This window comes from Hyperolius riggenbachi, chromosome 4, assembly GCF_040937935.1.
Source record: "Hyperolius riggenbachi isolate aHypRig1 chromosome 4, aHypRig1.pri, whole genome shotgun sequence".
NCBI lineage: Eukaryota > Metazoa > Chordata > Amphibia > Anura > Hyperoliidae > Hyperolius > Hyperolius riggenbachi.
This window is the reverse complement of record NC_090649.1, coordinates 188,686,654-188,706,030: the sequence shown is the minus strand read 5'-3', so window position 1 is coordinate 188,706,030 and position 19,377 is coordinate 188,686,654. Positions and strand designations below refer to the sequence as shown.

Here is a 19,377-nt window from a genome sequence, read left to right as displayed (position 1 = left end):
AGAGCCTGTAGCAAGTGAATGTGCAGAACTGCAGGGTGAGTAGAGAGGATGATTGCTGTGCTGCAGCTGGGACATTAGCTGGGAGAGGTGGCAGGATGTGTTTAGTACTTCAGAAGTTGCCTGTCATTAGTAGATACTGTATGTGCACTGGCTGCTGTAATACCAGAGTGCCCTGGACTATTGAATATCCTGATCAGAGTAATTAATCAATAATGCAGGGCAGTCTGCTGTTGCAGAAGCCAGTGATACAGGTGCTTACAGCCGACTTCTGTAGTGAGCAGAGAAGTAAGCTCCAGGCATTTAAGATTAGCTTGGTTGCAGGAAATCTTCTCTTTTCCCAGCTCACCCTCTCACCCTGTTGTCTTCCCAATGCCCCTTTCCTCTTTTCAGATTTCAGTGGCTTCTTTTAACAGCAGGTCCCTGTCAAACAGTACTGGTGATATCTGCAGTACTGATGGGAGTCCTTCCTGCCATTACCTCCTCTCTCACCAGGCTCTCTGTCTTGTGACTCTACCTATTTATTCCCCCCCCCCCCCCCTCCTATGCATCCCCTCTCTTTCATATGTCCCCTTTTTTCTGACTGCCCTCAGAGGAGCTCACAATATAATTGTTTCATAGTCATAGTCTATTGCATAGTCTATAGTATATCACATTATTATTGTGTATTTATATAGCACAGACATCTTCTGCAGCACTGTGTAGAGTAAAGAGTTTCATAACGGTTAGCTCCGTCCACATCCTGAAGACTCCTTTTCCCCCCCAAATCCCGCAGAAATTGCTGCAACACGCTTGATGGCCCAACCCGTCAACCCTCCCATCAAAAAAATTGGTTGTTTGGGGGTGAGGGGGGTTGTCTGTAAACAATCAGCACATGGTGTCAAATTCCCTAGGTACGCCACTGATAAGAAGAAGTGTTATGGATGGTTGTCCTTGGACCTTACACCAGTTAAAGTTTTCACAGCATTGTGAGTTATTGTTTAAAGCATAGTCTTATAATGTTTGTTGGCCAGTTTTAGTCCAGATTACTCCACTGATCTCCAGTAAAAAAAACTCATCCCCACTGTGTATGAGTCTGACTATTGTTGAGCTATCTGGAAACTTCAGAACTAAAGGCCTAGTTTCCATGTGTGCAATTTTAGCCACGTTTTCAGTAAAGTGCAGTGATGCGATATGCTGGGACATCAGAAAGCGTATAGACTGCAGTCTGATGTTCCCACTCACGCTTTGCAATTCACTGCAGATTTACTATGCATGGTTGCATGCATTTCTGAAATGTTTACACTGCGATCCCATTCATCATAAATAAATGGAATCGCAAATGCATCTGGGAGAATTGCAGAGTAATTGTGAGGAAACGCGGAAAAGCCGCCGCGTGTGCCAAGAGCTAGGCGGCTGACTCCGCGTCCTACGCGGCGGTTTGCACGCGTCTGGTGGTGTGGTGGAACGCGGAAAAGCCGCCGCATGTCCTGACAGCAAAGCGGCTGTTTGCATGCAGCAGCATGTGCTTGGTGTGGCAGGGTCTGTTAGTGCACCTAGGCAGATGGAGAGCTATGCTCGCGCGGGCCTGAATTCAGGACATTTATACCTGCAGAGGAAGTGTCAGCTGATCAGGAAGGTCAGCTGATTCCTGCAGGACTTATGATTGGCTGAATGGTTCGGGCGGGGCAGCAGAGTCCAGCAACTATATATTCTGCTGCTTATTCAGTTGCTGGTTGTCTGGCGTTGCGATCACATACGTGGGAGCACCCAGATCCGTAGTCAGATCCGCAAGTGTGCCGGGACCAGCTGGAGCTGTAATCCTACACTTAGCTAGTTTCTGTTGATAGCTTAAAGTACTAGTTTGATTGTGATTATCTGTTTTGACCTTTTTCCTGCCTGACTATCCTCCTGAACTCTGATCTTGTACCTCGATATTTCTGATACTCTGTTGCCGAACCCCGGCTCGTCCTTAGACTCTGCTTCTGTCTACTGATCTTGTACCTCGATATTTCTGATACCCTGTTGCCGAACCCTGCCTGTACCTGACTCCGCCTTTGCCTCTTGATATTGTACTTTATCTGTCCGTGTGTGTACGACCTGGCTTGTCCGACCTCGAGAACCGACCTCACTGTTGGAGGTGGTTCCCCGTTCTATCAGTGACACTTCCTCCAGAGTGTTACTTTTAGACAATCCTTCCTACTCGCAGCCTGACTCCTCCCGTCTTGGAGAGTCCAGGTCTTCGGAAGGAATCCGTGCAGTATACCTTACTGCGCTTAGGCTTAGTCCTCAAAGTGTTACTGTTACACCAAACACTACACTCTACTCAGGTGAACAGAGGTTAGCTGGTATATCGGATTATCGGTGATACTGCAGATCACTTATAATCTGGTATACATCTGTATTCCCAGTGATACTGCAGATCACCGGTAATCAGATCCTCTCTGTGCTTCACCGATCGTTACAGAACGCCAGACCAAAAAACAGATGGACACACGCGCTGACCCTCTGACTGTGCTTGCCACTTCGGTGGATAGCATCCATCAAGCACTGGGCCAGCACAAAGACTTAATTGATGCCCTATCAGGCTCTGTGCGAACCCTTCAGACGTCAGTTGATTCGGTGCGATCCCCTCCTAGTGATGACATACGTATGCCCGTACCTGATAAATTTTCCGGCCACAAGTCTGACTTTCGGAATTTTAAGAGTAGAGTGTTATCATATTTTGAGCTGAGACCCCGATCCTCGGGAACTGAGACCCAACGGGTCATATTTATTAAGACCTTACTAACTGGTGACTCCCAGACCTGGGCGTAAAATTTGCCGGCCAGTGACTTAGCCCTTACCTCGGTAGAGGAATTCTTTAAAGCCATGGCAGTGATTTACGACGAAACTGACCTTGCTGCGACCTCTGAGCGGAAGCTTAAGCTTTTGCGGCAAGGCAGGGGTCCAGTCGAAGATTACGCGGCCGAATTTCGTAGGTGGTCAGTTACGGCTAGGTTTGACACCTATGCCCTGTTAGACTACTTCCTGTCTGGGTTGTCGGATGAGGTCTCCGACCTAATGTTAAGCCAACCCGAGCCCAAGACAGTCGATGAGGCCATCTCGTCGGCCATTCGAATCGACCGTAGGCTACGCCATCAGAGACAAACTAGGGGCAGTCATCGTGTCAGGGTGACTTCCTACGCAGCACCTCCTGCTGCACCCCTAGTAACTCCATCTCCTGCTGTCTCATCGTCTCCGGTCTTGCCACCACCTGAACCGATGCAGATCGGTCGGTCTAAGTTGACCCAAGTGGAGAGAAGACGGAGAATGTCTGAGCAATTATGTCTATACTGTGGTGAAGGGGGGCATAGGGTACGAGACTGTCCCATTAAACCGGATAAAAATAAGCCGGGAAACGCTACCACCTAGGAGTTGTAAGGGGTGACACCCTGGGCGCCCAACTTACACCCCTAAAAGAAAGACGTTTACTCCTTCCTTGTACGATTACGTGGGGGGACAAATCTGAAGCCACAGAGGCCTTTCTTGATTCAGGCTCCGCGGCTAACTTTATGAGTTCAGAGTTCGCAGAAAAGTTGGGCATTCCGCTCACCCCAGTAAGGCCACCTATCCAGGTTACTGCTGTGGACGATTCCCCGCTGCACAGGGACCGTCCGCTGTCTCAAACACCAGAGGTGGAAGTCACTATTGGGGTTCTGCATAACGAAAGTCTAAGTTTCTTTGTATTACACATGACCACCTCCACAATTGTTTTGGGTATGCCCTGGCTGCAGCTCCATTCGCCACAGATTAATTGGGCTGCTGGACAATTAACTAGTTGGTCAGACTTCTGTTCCCAACAGTGTCTAGGAAAGGTGACTTTAGGTCAGACCAAGTTTCATGTGGAGGGTGTTCCCGAGCAATACTCCGAGTTCTCGGATGTATTCTGTCCCAAGGCTGCTGACAAGTTACCTCCTCATCGCCCTTTCGATTGCCCCATCGATCTCCGTGCCGGTTGTATGCCCCCTAGGGGTCACCTGTATAAATTGTCTGGACCAGAGAAAATAGCGATGCAGGAGTACATTCGTGACAATTTAGCCAAAGGGTTTATTCGCCCCTCCCGGTCGCCTGCAGGGGCCGGTTTCTTTTTTGTTAAGAAGAAAGACGGAGGGCTTCGACCTTGCATCGACTACCGTGGCCTGAATAAAATCACGGTGAAGAATCGATATCCGTTACCATTGATAGACGATTTATTTACGCAGGTCACGAACGCCAAGATCTTTTCAAAATTAGATCTGAGGGGTGCATACAACCTAATCCGCATTAGAAATGGCGATGAATGGAAGACGGCCTTCAACACTCCCAACGGGCATTACGAGTACTTAGTGATGCCCTTCGGGTTGTGCAATGCGCCAGCCGTCTTCCAAGAATTAATCAACGAGGTATTCAGGGAGGTGTTGGGTAGATTTGTGCTAGTATACCTTGACGATATACTGATCTATTCCAACAACCTCTCCGAGCACAGGGTCCACGTTAAATTCGTGTTGGACAAATTGAGGCAAAATATGCTGTATGCAAAGGTGGAGAAATGTATTTTCGAGGTGACCACTGTCACATTTCTAGGGTATGTGATTTCCACCTCAGGCTTGTCAATGGATCCTGCCAAGGTCACAGCTGTCCTGGAATGGCCACAGCCAGTGGGGTTGAAGCCCCTGCAGAGATTTTTAGGTTTTGCGAACTACTATAGGAGGTTCATAAAGGGGTACTCCACGATAATTGCCCCTCTCACCAGTCTCACAAAAAAGGGGGCAGATACCACCCACTGGTCTCCTGAGGCTGTGGCAGCCTTTTCGCACTTGAAAAAACTGTTTTGCTCAGCGCCTATTTTAAGACATGTAGACACGTCCTTTCCCTTTATTGTGGAGGTTGACGCTTCGGAGGTTGGGGTAGGGGCGGTGCTATCTCAGCGGTCAGGGTTACAAGGCAGATTGCATCCATGCGCTTATTTTTCCCGTAGGTTTTCTCCGGCAGAGAAAAACTACGACATAGGCAACCGGGAACTTCTGGCCATTAAATTGGCATTTGAAGAATGGCGCCACTGGTTGGAGGGGGTAGAGCACACGATCACGGTTTATACTGATCACAAAAATTTGGAATACATCGAGGGGGCTAAGAGACTAAGTCCCCGACAGGCCCGTTGGTCTTTATTTTTTACGAGATTCAGATTTATTATCACGTACACTCCAGGCAGCAAAAACATCAAGGCAGATGCCCTGTCCAGATGTTTCGAATTAGAGACAGCACAGCCCCCCGCTCCTGAGTCCATGATCCCGCAAAGGCTGGTATTAGCAGCCACAGAGACCTGGGAGGATTGGACAAAAGCTTTGGGTCCCTTTCAGCAGGATGTCCCTGAGGGAAAACCAGAGGGGTTTTTGTTTATCCCACTACCTTTTCGTCTACAGGTCTTACAAATGTTTCACGCCCATAAGAATGCTGGTCACCCTGGTGCTGCCAGAACGCAGGATCTGATCGCCAGGTGTGCTTGGTGGCCTTCTATGGCAACAGACTGCAAGGAGTATGTCAGGGAGTGTGCGGTATGTGCCAAGAGTAAACCCTCCCGGCAGGCACCTGTCTGTACCTTGCAGCCTTTGCCCGCCCCGAGTGAACCATGGACCCACTTGTCCATGGATTTTGTGGGTGAACTCCCCAGGTCTGAAGGCATGTCGGTCATTTGGGTGGTAGTCGACCGCTTCAGCAAAATGGCCCATTTCCTGCCCTTGAAAGGACTCCCCTCGGCCCAGGAATTGGCCGACCTATTTATCATCAACATTTTCCGGCTGCACAGCATTCCGAAAAACATTGTGTCCGATCGGGGAGTCCAATTCATCTCTAAATTCTGGAGGGCATTTTGCCACCAAATGGGCATGAAGCTGTCTTTCTCGTCAGGCTACCACCCACAGACCAATGGGCAGACCGAACTAATTAATCAGTCTTTAGAACAGTTCTTAAGATGTTACGTTGCGGAGACACAGAATGATTGGGTAAAGTTTCTGGCTTTTGCAGAATTCGCACAGAATAATTTGAAGAGTTCTTCTTCTGGTTTTTCTCAGTTCCAGATTGTGACAGGGAGGTCGTCCAAGTTCTCCCGCTGCCAGTTGCCTCTTCTCCGTTTCCCGCACTGGAGGATTGGCAGAAGTCACTCAGGGGCAATTGGGGAATTGTTAGAGAGAATTTGCAGAAAGCGTTCCAAAGTCAAAAGGGTCAAGCGGACAAGAGACGTTCCATGGAATGGAAGTTTCAGCCAGGGGATTTAGTCTGGGTGTCCACACGTCACTTGACCCTGAAGCAGCCATCTGCCAAACTGGGCCCCAGGTTTGTGGGTCCATTTTCTGTGACCAAGAAGATCAACAACGTCACTTATGCCATTGATCTTCCTGCCAGCATGCGGGGCGTAAGGTCGTTTCACGTGTCCCTACTCAAACCTGCGGTTCATGTGGGTCCTACTCCTCCTCCTCCTGTGATGGTGGAGGACCAACCCGAGTATGAGGTAGAGAAAATCTCAGATTCGCACATTGTACAGAACTCAGTACAATATCTGGTGCATTGGAAAGGGAAAGGCATTGAGGAGAGACAATGGGTACCTGGGAACCGCATGCATGCGGACGAATTAAGGAAAGAGTTTCACGCTTTACATCCCGAGAAACCTGGTAGGAGTTGTCCGGAGTCCACTCCTCGGGGGGGTACTGTGAGGAAACGCGGAAAAGCCGCCGCGTGTGCCAAGAGCTAGGTGGCTGACTCCGCGTCCTACGCGCCGGTTTGCACGCGTCTGGTGGTGTGGTGGAACGCGGAAAAGCCGCTGCATGTCCTGACAGCAAAGCGGCTGTTTGCATGCAGCAGCATGTGCTTGGTGTGGCTGGGTCTGTTAGTACACCTAGGCAGATGGAGAGCTATGCTCGCGCAGGCCTGAATTCAGGACCTTTATACCTGCAGAGGAAGTGTCAGCTGATCAGGAAGGTCAGCTGATTCCTGCAGGACTTATGATTGGCTGAATGGTTCGGGCGGGGCAGCAGAGTCCAGCAACTATATATTCTGCTGCTTATTCAGTTGCTGGTTGTCTGGCGTTGCGATCACATACGTGGGAGCACCCAGATCCGTAGTCAGATCCGCAAGTGTGCCGGGACCAGCTGGAGCTGTAATCCTACACTTAGCTAGTTTCTGTTGATAGCTTAAAGTACTAGTTTGATTTTGATTATCTGTTTTGACCTTTTGCCTGCCTGACTATCCTCCTGAACTCTGATCTTGTACTTCGATATTTCTGATACTCTGTTGCCGAACCCCGGCTCGTCCTTAGACTCTGCTTCTGCCTACTGATCTTGTACCTCGATATTTCTGATACCCTGTTGCCGAACCCTGCCTGTACCTGACTCCGCCTTTGCCTCTTGATATTGTACTTTATCTGTCCGTGTGTGTACGAACTGGCTTGTCCGACCTCGAGAACCGACCTCACTGTTGGAGGCGGTTCCCCGTTCTATCAGTGACACTTCCTCCAGAGTGTTACTTTTAGACAATCCTTCCTACTCGCAGCCTGACTCCTCCCGTCTTGGAGAGTCCAGGTCTTCGGAAGGAATCCGTGCAGTATACCTTACTGCGCTGAGGCTTAGTCCTCAAAGTGTTACTGTTACACCAAACACTACACTCTACTCAGGTGAACAGAGGTTAGCTGGTATATCGGATTATCAGTGATACTGCAGATCACTTATAATCTGGTATACATCTGTATTCCCAGTGATACTGCAGATCACCGGTAATCAGATCCTCTCTGTACTTCACCGATCGTTACAGTAATGGAGTGGCGTGGCATGCACAAAGAAGTTGGCCGTCACTTGGCCAAGTTAATCCACAGGGCAGATCACTTGCGGAGCGGTGGTTGGGGGCCTCTGTTTACACGCCTGACTACTGGCTGAGGCAGTCAATATCGACATCTCAAACCTGCAGTAGAATTTATTAAGCCCATTTGCAAGCTAAAGATTGTGAAATTTTCTTTCTGTAATTTGTGACCAAGGTGACACAATGTGCTTGATTTACAAAGCAGAGTTATCACGCCTAAAAGCTTTGCACGTGCAAACGCGAAGTCATTCACGCGAAGTCATTAGTTTGCGCGCGTAAAGCTTTACGTGCATGATATCACGTGCAAAGCAGCTTTGCACGGGTGTGCTAAGTGTTAGCACACTTTTGTGAATTAAGCCCCGTGTGTGTGTGTGTGTGTGTGTTGGGGGGGGGGGGGGGGGAAGAGGTGGCACAGAGGGGGATACTGGAGGCTTGGGTGGGGGGGGGGGTACAGATGAGGTACAGGAGGACAGAAATGGCACAGTGTTCTGACTTAAAGGGGCACTATGGCGAAAAAATTTAAAATGTAAATATGTGCAAACATAAACAAATAAGAAGTACTTTTTTCCAGAGTAAAATGAGCCATAAATTACTTCTCTCCTATGCTGCTGTCACTCACAGTAGGTAGTAGAAATCTGACAGAAGTGACAGGTTTTGGACTAGTCCATCTCTTCATATGGGACTCTCAGCAGGGCTTTTATTCTTTATAAAGATATTCCCTCAAAAGGATTTAAACATTAATGCTGGCCAGCTTCCCTGCTCACTACACAGTTTTTTGGCAGTTGAACAGAGCAACTGCCATTCACTAAGTGCTTTTGAAAATAAATAAATCCCTGAAAATCCCCCTATGAAGAGATGAACTAGTCCAAAACCTGTCAGATTTCTACTACCTACTGTAAAGGTGGCCATACATGGTACAATTTTTCATTTTTTTTCGATTAGATATTTAGTTTGATTATTCCGTTAGATCGAATATAAAGGTTTTCCAGCATGTCCAATCTGACTTTTCTCGAAAAAACGGGATAATCCTTCGAATTTCTTGATCGAAAGAAAAAATATTTTCAACTTTCTTTCAATTCGATCATTTAGATCGAATAAACGAGATAATCGAACATTTTTATTGTACCATGTATGGCCACCATAAGTGACAGCAACATAGGAGAAAAGTAATTTACAGTATGGCTCATTTTACTGTGGAAAAATGCCCTTGTTTGTATATGTTTGCACCTACTTTACATCTTACAATTTTTTCACCATAGTGCCCATTTAAGAGCTGATTCAGGTTAAGAACTAACCTACAGTCCCTATTTTGTTTAACTGGGAAGATTGGCACTGTTGAAGTCTTCTAGAAGGTTGACAAAAGAATCAGGATATTCCATTTCCAGCTCAGTGATTTGATCTGTGAGAGAAGATTGCATGCAGGCTTGTGGTGGAATGTACACAGCAACAAGAAGAAGTGAGAAAAACGTACGGTGGGATAGAGGGGTCTGCAGTTTGGGCCTGGCACCATTTTCATTGGTGTAGAAACCGATACATCCACCTTTATTTTTTTCTGAAAAGACTGGGTCTCACTCATCCTTAGAGGATAAATCCATATATTTGCAGTATATCATCCAGAATAAGCTTCTGTGAAGAAGAAGCTACTGAGAGATAAAAGTCCTTTTTTGCCCTGCTCAGCAGTTTTAGCTTATCCATATTGCATACTAACCTGACAGAGAATGTGTTAAGGGTAGGCAGGGCCGGGCCGAGGCATAGGCTGGAGAGGCTCCAGCCTCAGGGCGCAGTGTAGGAGGGGGCGCACAATTCATTCAGCTGTCATTCCTAAATTGTGTATGAAGCAGAAAGAAATAAGAAAAGGGTATACATGGCAGTGACTGCAAGCCAGATAACTAGATATTAAGGTGTTGGGGAGGTTGTGGGCCCTGTGGCCCTCTTAGTCTAATAGCAATCAGTGTGTAACAGCTGGGGTGGGATGGATGTAGGGGCGCACTTTGGTGTCTCGGCCTTGGGTGCTGGAGGACCTTGTCCCTGCTCTGAGGGTAGGCATAGGTAGCGGGAAGTTCCAGGGGCAAACCCAGGATTTTCAAAGGGGGGATTCCTGAAAGGACTCCCTCATCCATGCACAATACAGTATAATCATATGGTAGGACATCATGCTGGGTACACATAATGCAATTGACCGACCGACAACGGGATCTATTAGGAGCAGTTTGGATACAGATAATGATGAGGACAGCTGACATTGGTAATGAAGGGGAAGTGAACCATTCAGACAGCAGGGCACAGGGCTGTGCTCATACCTGACTCTGTTAAGTTCCCCAGAGCTGCTCCATGCTCTGTACACACACTGCTGCTCCATGCTCTGTACACACGCTGCTGTTACATCCAAAGCCAACTGTAACAGGGGAAGGGGGCAGTGCTGTGAGCTGCAGGATGCCTTCAGATATTCTGGTGTAAAAACTTGTGCCTGTCCACAGACACTGCACTGGCCCTGGTCTGAAGGGGGATTCTGGGCAACTGTAATCCCCCCCTGCGTTTGCCTATAGGTTCTAGGTGAGAATAGGTTTAGGATTAGATGTAGCAAAAGATCAGCATAATTTACCGATATTTTACTATCATAATTTGCACTGCAAAATAGTAGAATAGAGAACAGCTGTCTATGCCAGAAGCACACCTGAATCTCAGAGCACTTAGCTCTTCACCTAAGTTTCACTGCCTGACTCCACTGGTTAGGATTCCCAAAAGGTTAAAGTAAAAGTAATATGGAGGCTGCCATAGTTATTTCTTTTTAAACAATTCCAGTTGCCTGGCAGTTCTGTTGATCTATTTGGCTGCATTACTGTCTGTATTACACCAGAAACAAGCATGCAGCTAATCTTATCAGTTCTGACAATATTGTCAGAAACACCTGATCTGCTGCATGCTTGTTCAGGGTCTATGGCTGAAAGCATTAGAGGCAGAGGGTCAGCATGGCAGCAAGGCAACTGGTATTGCTTAAAAGGAAATAAATATGGCAGCCTTGGGTTCACTTTAAAGCTATCGTCTGGCAAAGTTCACATGAAACGCACTGTAGGAAGTGTATTACAATGTGACCAGTTACAACACAGAGGTGTGAACATGTATGGGCAGTGTTTACATGAAACATGGCAGGATGCAGTGTACATAGTGTGAAAGCACCCTAGGAATAAAAGAAATTCACAGAGGATAGATAAGGTGCATCAAGTTCCAAAAGCTGAATAAATGTTTGGTTATGCTTCTTGGGTAGCACAAACCAATTTCAACAAACAAAAACAAATGAAAAAGGACAGGACATCTTGCTGAGGCTGTCACTGCCAGTTCAGGAGCCATCAGTGACTTCAGCCAAAAGAAACAGGCACTAGAACGATTGGTACACATATTGTCAAAGTAGGATGAAAATGGTGTGTGGGAATAGGTGTGGGGGCGAATAGCTCACAACTGACTCCCTTTGTATTAGTACAGTCCCACTTTAACTAATTAATTAATAATTCTGATAAGTGCAATATAAAAAACAGCTATTCCTGGAGTGTTTCTCTGTTTGGTACTGCAACTTAAAGCAAACTATCAACAATAGGTGACAAGTAGTGTCGGGCGAACATCTAGATGTTCGGGTTCGGGCCGAACAAGCCGAACATGGCCGCGATGTTCGGGTGTTCGAGCCGAACTCCGAACATAATGGAAGTCAATGGGGACCCGAACTTTCGTGCTTTGTAAAGCCTCCTTACATGCTACATACCCCAAATTTACAGGGTATGTGCACCTTGGGAGTGGGTACAAGAGGAAAAAAATGTAGCAAAAAGAGCTTATAGTTTTTGAGAAAATCGATTTTAAAGTTTCAAAGGGAAAACTGTCTTTTAAATGCGGGAAATGTCTGTTTTCTTTGCACAGGTAACATGCATTTTGTCGCCATGCAGTCATAAATGTAATAAAGATGAGAGGTTCCAGGAAAAGGGACCGGCAACGCTAACCCAGCAGCAGCACACAGGATGGAAGAGGAGGAGCAGGAGGAGAAGGCCACGCTTTCAGGCGCAACTCCGGCCTTGCATGAGGACAAAAAAATGCGTGCGCAAAGCAATGCAATGAGTAGTTTTCAGGACACAATGGGCTATTCGGAGGAGCTATTCCCACCCCCACAATCTTCTACCTGTGAAAGGTCAATGGAACAGCCACAAATGTTGTGACGGATTCACAACCTTTTTCTGTGGAAAATGCACCTCGCACTGAAATGCAAGGCGAGGCTGAGGATGAACATGACGTCAACAACTCAACATGACGCAAAATGGGGGCGGAACAGAAAGCTGCTTTCAATGTTTTGAAGGCCTTAATTGCCTCCGGTGGCCAGTTAGATGCATCATTCATCACACCCAAATCCCAGAGCAATGTGTGCAGAAATTTGAATCGCAGGAGGTGTACCGAGATCATCTGGACAAGTGACCAAGTGACCAAGTGACAAGTGACAAAGTGAAAAGTGACAAAGTGACCAGTGACAAAGTGACAAAATGACAAAGTGACAAAGTGACTGACAAAGTGACCACAGTGACTGACAAAGTGACAAAATGACAAAGTGACCAGTGACAAAGTGACAAAGTGACAAAATGACAAAGTGACAAAGTGACCAGTGACAAAGTGACAAGTGAGAGGTTGTTCTGGGGAGCTCTACTCCACTGCACACAGTCACATATGAGGAGAGGTCTCGTCGGGACTGCTGATCCTCCTCAGCTTGCTCGAAGCCTTGAGGGTTTGTAAGGAAACGCGGAAATGCCGCCGTCTCTCAAGGTGAGGCGGCTGTTTCCGCGTCCAGCATGGCGTCACAACGCGGAAAAAACGCTGCATGCCGCATAGGCAGTGCGGCGGAATCCGCATTGGGAACGGCGGAATCCGCATCAGAGGCGGCCCCCGCACTAGATACATTGCATGACAGTACTGGTGTGGCTGGGACTGATAGTCCACCAAGATTCAGACTTACACGCGCGCGAGCAGAAAGGCAGAGTTTAAATAGCAGTTAGAAGGGTGTCGGCTGACCAGCTGGGTCAGCTGACAAATTCCACTGCTCTCATTGGACCAGCAATTAGGGAGGTCCTGGAAAGGTCCTAGAGTATATATACTGCTGGTTGTTCACTTGCTCTTTGTCTGGCGTGCGATCACATACGTGGGAGCACCCAGATCCGTAGTCAGATCCTGAAGTGTGCCGGGACCAGCTGGAGCTGTAATCCTACACTTAGCTAGATATTTGATAGCTAAAGTACTAGTTTGATTGTGATTATATGTTAAGACTTTTGCCTGCCTCGACTATCCTCCTGAACTCTGACCTTGTACCTCGATATTTCTGATACTCTGTTGCCGAACCTCGGCTCGTTCCAAGACTCTGTTTCTGCCTCCTGATTTTGTACCCCGATATATCTGATACCCCGTTGCCGAACCCTGCCTGTACTTTGTCTCCGCCTTTGCCTACTGTATTTGTACTTTATCTGTCCGTGTGTGTACGACCTGGCTTGTCTGACCTCGAGAACCGACCTCACGATTGGAGGCGGTTCCCAGTCCTGTTAGTGACACTTCTTCCTGAGTGTCACTCTCGGACTTTCCTTCCTACTGTCAGTCTGACTCCTCCCGTCTTGGAGAGCTCAGGTCTGCGGAAGGAATACGTGCAGTTCTCCTTGCTGCACTGAGGCCTAGGCCTCCTAGTGTTACTGTTACACCAAAACACTACACTCTACTCAGGCGAACAGAGGTTAGTTTGTATATCGGATTATCGGTGAGACTGCAGATCACTTATAATCTGGTATATATCTGTATTTCCGGCGATACTGCAGATCACCGGTAATCAGATACTCTCTGCGCCCACCGATCGTTACAGGGTTCCTGAAGATCCTCTGCTTGGAGTTCGCCGGGGTTCAGCTTGGTGTCGGGGTCGGCGGCGTCCTCCTCACTCCAACGTGGCAGATCTTCCGTTGAAGGAAAAAAAAAACATTTTTTAAAGTCCAGTACCGCTTCTGAAGGACTCACCAAGAGATGCAGGAGCGCTTCAATCTAGCGCACCATCGCTCGCTGGGTGATGTCCCTCCCTACGCGCTGGAATTATACGCTGCACATGCTAGCACGCTTTTGCGCAGTGCCGAGGTGCATTCCAGCAGCTAGCTACCAAGCTTCTGTGGATCTGATTGGGCCACCATGTTGGACCTCTGCCAAGTCCTCCAAAATTTTGAGCAATCCACGTTGCTTGTGACTGAGCAGTGACAACTCTACAGTCAGCATTACAATACCACTGCTGTGTTTACTGAAGAAATCAATGTTGAAGATGGAAACCGCTGGCATGATGCAAGTGGGGGAATCTGAAGATGAAAACGATCAGCGTGATGATACCAACATCAGGCAATCTGCCTCAGGAAACGCTGGTCCCAGCTATGACAAAGAACAGGACGAGGAACAGCTGGAGTTGGAGCAGGAATTGGATGCCCCCACTGCCGAGGGACAGAGCGGTGCACATTGGACTTCCACAATTTAGCGGGAATGGACAGCAGAAGAGGAAGAAAGTGATGCTGGTGACGAATATGGTGCATCACAACAATCACAACGCTCACAAGAACATGAAGACAGAGGAGTCTGGCAGGACTCTCTGGCACACATGGCTCAATTCATGCTAGACTGCATTGAACGCGGCCCGCGCATTATTCACTATTCATTATTATTCATTATTCTGGACAACACCAATTACTGGGTTTATACCCAGTTTATACAAACACAATGTTAAAAAACTGATTGAAGAAAGTGTCAGACAGGTCAAAAATGGAACAATTCCAGCAGGCCCTTGAGGATGGAGACTTTAGAGAGGAGATTGACATCCTCCTCCTTCTCTAACCAGTTGTACGCCGACAGACTGACTTCAGCAAACCCAGGAGGACCAGGAGGGCAGCAAAGAACACAAGCTGCTGCTAGTGCCCAAAAGGGAATGGTATTGGCAGTGTCCTTGGAGTGGGAACATTTTCTGACACCCATGCAGCAGCCCACAGAACAGCAATCGGGCAGTTCCACGTCCTCCAACACCGATCGCCTGGAGAAGATGGTCAAGGACTACATGTCAGATGGCGTAGCTGTGTTAAACAATTCATCTGCAGACAGACGGTGAGTGTGACAGCACAGAAGGACCATGGCAACTCACTCATAGTACCACAGTTTGATAGTGCTGCCCAAAAAATGATATGGATCCGTGGACCCGGGCAGTACTGGGAACGCAGATTTTAGTACCTAAACACACGATACAACATGTTTTCCGGGGTCGGACTCTGAGGCACATACAGATGGTCCCGATCATCATCCTCATCATACAACTCTTCTCCTGAGTCTGACCCACCCACCACCTCTGCCACCCCAACATCCCCAGACACAGACCCCTCATCGTCCTCAACATTAACTTGGGATGCTGGCCTGAGCCCGACCTCCTCCTCCACATCAGGCCCCATCATCTCCTCAATGGCAGCCCTCAATAATCGCTCTGGCGCCGGACCGATGGACACAACGTTCTCCTCCGGGGAGGGCTGCTGCTGACCACTGGCTGCTGGGGTGGATGTTATAGCTTGCGTGGGGCATTGGCTGTTGCTGTTGTTGGGAGTGCTGCTCACAGCGGAGGTCTCTGAGGAACTCATGGTGAGCTCATATAGTGGTTGACGGTGAGTGGAGTATTACTGATCCCAGCAATATACACACTGACTGGCAGAGTACGTAATGCTATATAGTGGTTGACGGTAAGTGAAGTACTACAGATCCCAGCAATATACACAGTGACTGGCAGTACACTGGTATGGGTGGGTGAGCAGAGTACTACAGATCCCAGCAATGCTATATAGTAATGGGGTGACTGAGCGCCGGTGTACTAACGATCCCAGCAATATTATATACACTCAGTGGCAGAGTACACAATGCTATATAGTAATGGGGTGACTGTCTGAGCGCCGGTGTACTAACGATCCCAGCAATATATACACTGATTGGCAGAGTACAGAATGCTAAATAGCAATGGAGTGACTGAGCGTTGGTGTACTACAGATCCCAGTAATATATATACACTGATTGGCAGCGTACACAATGCTTTATATAGTAATGGAGTGACTGAGCGTTGGTGCACTACAGATCCCAGCTATATATACACTGATTGGCAGCGTATACAATGCTTTATATAGTAATGGAGTGACTGAGCGTTGGTGTACTACAGATCCCAGTAATATATATACACTGATTGGCAGCGTACACAATGCTTTATATAGTAATGGAGTGACTGAGCGTTGGTGCACTACAGATCGCAGCAATATATACACTGATTGGCAGAGTACAGAATGCTAAATAGCAATGGGGTGACTGAGCGTTGGTGTACTACAGATCCCAGCTATATATACACTGATTGGCAGAGTACAGAATGCTAAATAGTAATGGGGTGACTGAGCGCCGGTGTACTACAGATCGCAGCAATATAACACTGATTGGCAGAGTACAGAATGCTAAATAGTAATGGGGTGACTGAGCGCCGGTGTACTACTGAACGCAGCAGCACACACACTGACTGGGGGGGACCCTGGCTAGCCTGGCTGGAGAGCGAGAGAGACTCTATCTAACCTGCCTGCCTACCCAAAGCTAATCCCACAGACAAATGACGGGGAAATGACGCGGATCGGGTATTTATTTACCCGACCCACGTGACCCGTTCGGCCAATCACAGCGCTAGCCAAATGTTCGGGGGACCGTTCGGCCATGCGCTCGCAGTTCGGCAATATGGCCGAGCTTTTGCCCGAACACCATGAGGTGTTCGGCCGAGCCCGAACGGTGCACGAACACCAAAATGTCCGTGCAAATCCGAACAGTGGCGAACACTGTTCGCCCAACACTAGTGACAAGGCACTGACAAAAGATGTCAGGGAGAAAGTTGTGGGTAGACACTGAAAATCTTCAAAAACTTTATCAATCCCTTGATGCACAGTAAAGGTAATAGTTAGGAAGTGAGAAGTGTTTGGTACCACTAGGACCCTTCCCAGGTAAGGCCATCCCTTCAAGCTGGATGAAAAATTCATTGCTTACCCCACTCTTTGCCCTGTCCTTATCCTACCCTACCCTTGTCCCTTAACCTATGCCCCATATGTAGTATGGGATAGGGAAGGTGCACAGGGTAGTGTAGTGTAGAGTATGGAGGGTGCACAGAGTAGTGTAGTGTAGGATAGGGAAGGTGCACAGGGTAGTGTAGGATAGGGAAGTGCACAGGGTAGTGTAGTGTAGTGTAGTGTAGGATAGGAAAGGTGCACAGGGTAATGTAGTGTAAAATAGGGAGGTGCACAGGGTAGTGTAGTGTAGTGTAGTGTAGGATAGGGATGGTGTACAGGGTAGTGTAGTGTAGGATAGGGAAGGTGCACAGGGTTATTCTGTATATAGAGCAATAAACATCCGGCACTGTCACCAAGTTCATCTTCAATTGTGTTTAATAAAAATTCATATAGCATCATCCATTGCAATTCCAACACAATTCACATACCCATTTTAAGTTGTTACCGTGGGGCAATGTGGGAGCAGCGATCACCTGACGACCGTTTCACTTGATGTAAGCTTCTTCTGAGGCTCCGTGCGCACGAAGCCTCAGAAGAAGCTTACATCAAGCGAAACGGTCTTCCTCATTCCGGCGCGAGATGGAGCACTCCACTGCCGCTAGTCTGGTCTGGTCTAGACCAGAGCAGCGGCACACAGATCTTACCCGGCGCTTGGAACGAGGAAGAGGTAAGTCCTGCCCGCTGCCAGCCGCCCGCACATTTTAGTTCTGGAGGGGAGAGCGAGGGATGGAGAGCCCCAAGGTGAGGGAAGGGGGGGGAGACGTCCCCCCTTCTCCACCACTGCCCACTACTCTCCTTCCACTGTGCTGCTCCCCTCCACACATGCCAGGGTGGACGGCGTCCACCCTCTGAAAGAAGCAGGTGGACGTCGTCCACTTGCGTTCACGCCCCACTCGACCCCTGCATGCAGTATTTTACACAGTATTTTACACCTCATGCAGTATTTTACACTTTTTTTCCAAATTCACAAAACTTTTCCCCCATGAGGCAGAAGTTCGGTAGTTTACCGAACAAACATGCCTCAATTCACTAAGCCCTGGTCGGTAAATGTCACTTACCAGCCTTCCAGCAGGGCAGCAGGCAGGGAGCTGTGTTTGTGTGACTACGTCTTCCCTTTAGATGTGCTGCAGCCACCAGGGGGAGCTCTTCTACCGCACAGAACAAGCATGGGGAGAGCCAGTTATTGGCTGCTGTGGGCTGGAGAAAATTACCAACACTTTTGGCCGGTAAATGAAGTGCGGGAATCTTTGTGAATTGACATTAGTTGACATTTCCCGAGGTAATTACCGCACAAGTCGGTAATTTACCTCACTAGTCGGGAACTGTGATTTTGTGTGCGGTAACAAGTTTAGTGAATTGTAACTTGGGAAGGTGATGGGCAGAATCAGCTGTTTTAAGCATTACCGAATGCGGTAATGCTTTGTGAATAAAGTCCAATGTCTTGTACATACAAGTGAAATATAAGTGCTATGTGACTCACCAAAAACCAATGTGCAATACTGAAATAAATTCCTATTTCTGCTATTTAGTTCCACTGGAGTCTCCCGTGATTGCTGTTCATCATCAGTGCCTTGGATGCCCTCAGCCAATAGACACAAGCAATGAGAAGATACAGCGTATTGTGCACTCCACTATAGAACAATTGAACAGAGAAGGAAGTCATCCATTCTACTTTGATCTAGAGAGCATAGTGAATGCCACTCGCCAGGTCTGTACTGTACCATATTAAACATGTAATGCCACTCACATAGAAAAAAGTAAGGTATATTTCAATAAAGTTAAATTCTATTCCCACTACTGCCATTAGATTCTCAGCCATATGCACTGCATTCACAATTTTGGTGTGCAAGGATTTCTGACTCTGGACTTTGCAAGTGCACCAAAAATGTGCAGTAAGCACAAAGGAAAAAATGTTTGCGGCTCTTCGGAACAGCTCGCAATTTGCAGTGAGAACAGGTTATCAATATGACCATTGCCATCTTTCACAAGTGCAAAAAATCAGCACACTTTCTGATTTAAAGAGAAACTGTGACCAAAAATTGAACATCACCCCAATCAGTAGCTGATACCCCTTTTACATGAGAAATCTATTCCTTTTCACAAACTGATCATCAGGGGACTCTCTATGGCTGATATTGTGGCGAAACCCCTCCCACAAGAAACCCTGAGGACCGTGGTACTCATGGCAGTTTCCTGTCTGTGAACCTTGTTGCATTGTGGGAAATAGCTGTTTACAGCTGTTTACAACTGTCAAAAAAGCAAGGAGCAGCTACATCACCTGCCAGTAGTAAATATGTCACCATGTGATAAGTGTCAGAATGTAAATCAGGAATTTAAAAGATTTTACAATGGGCAGACACTAACTAAATCATTTATACATAATTATTGTAAAAATGAAGCACTTTTTATTACATTATTTTCACTGGAGTTC

At 47.6% G+C, this 19,377-nt stretch overlaps 1 protein-coding gene across 2 annotated transcripts in view; it reads left to right on the top strand.

The window, feature by feature from the left end:
* KNG1 (kininogen 1) overlaps nucleotides 1-19,377 on the top strand; it is a 48,611-nt gene that overhangs the window by 7,553 nt on the left and 21,681 nt on the right. For both annotated transcript variants that reach the window (XM_068281108.1, XM_068281109.1), the window contains exon 4: nucleotides 18,476-18,654. In XM_068281108.1, the coding sequence (XP_068137209.1) occupies nucleotides 18,476-18,654 (179 nt within the window). The remainder of the gene's footprint in view (nucleotides 1-18,475; nucleotides 18,655-19,377) is intronic.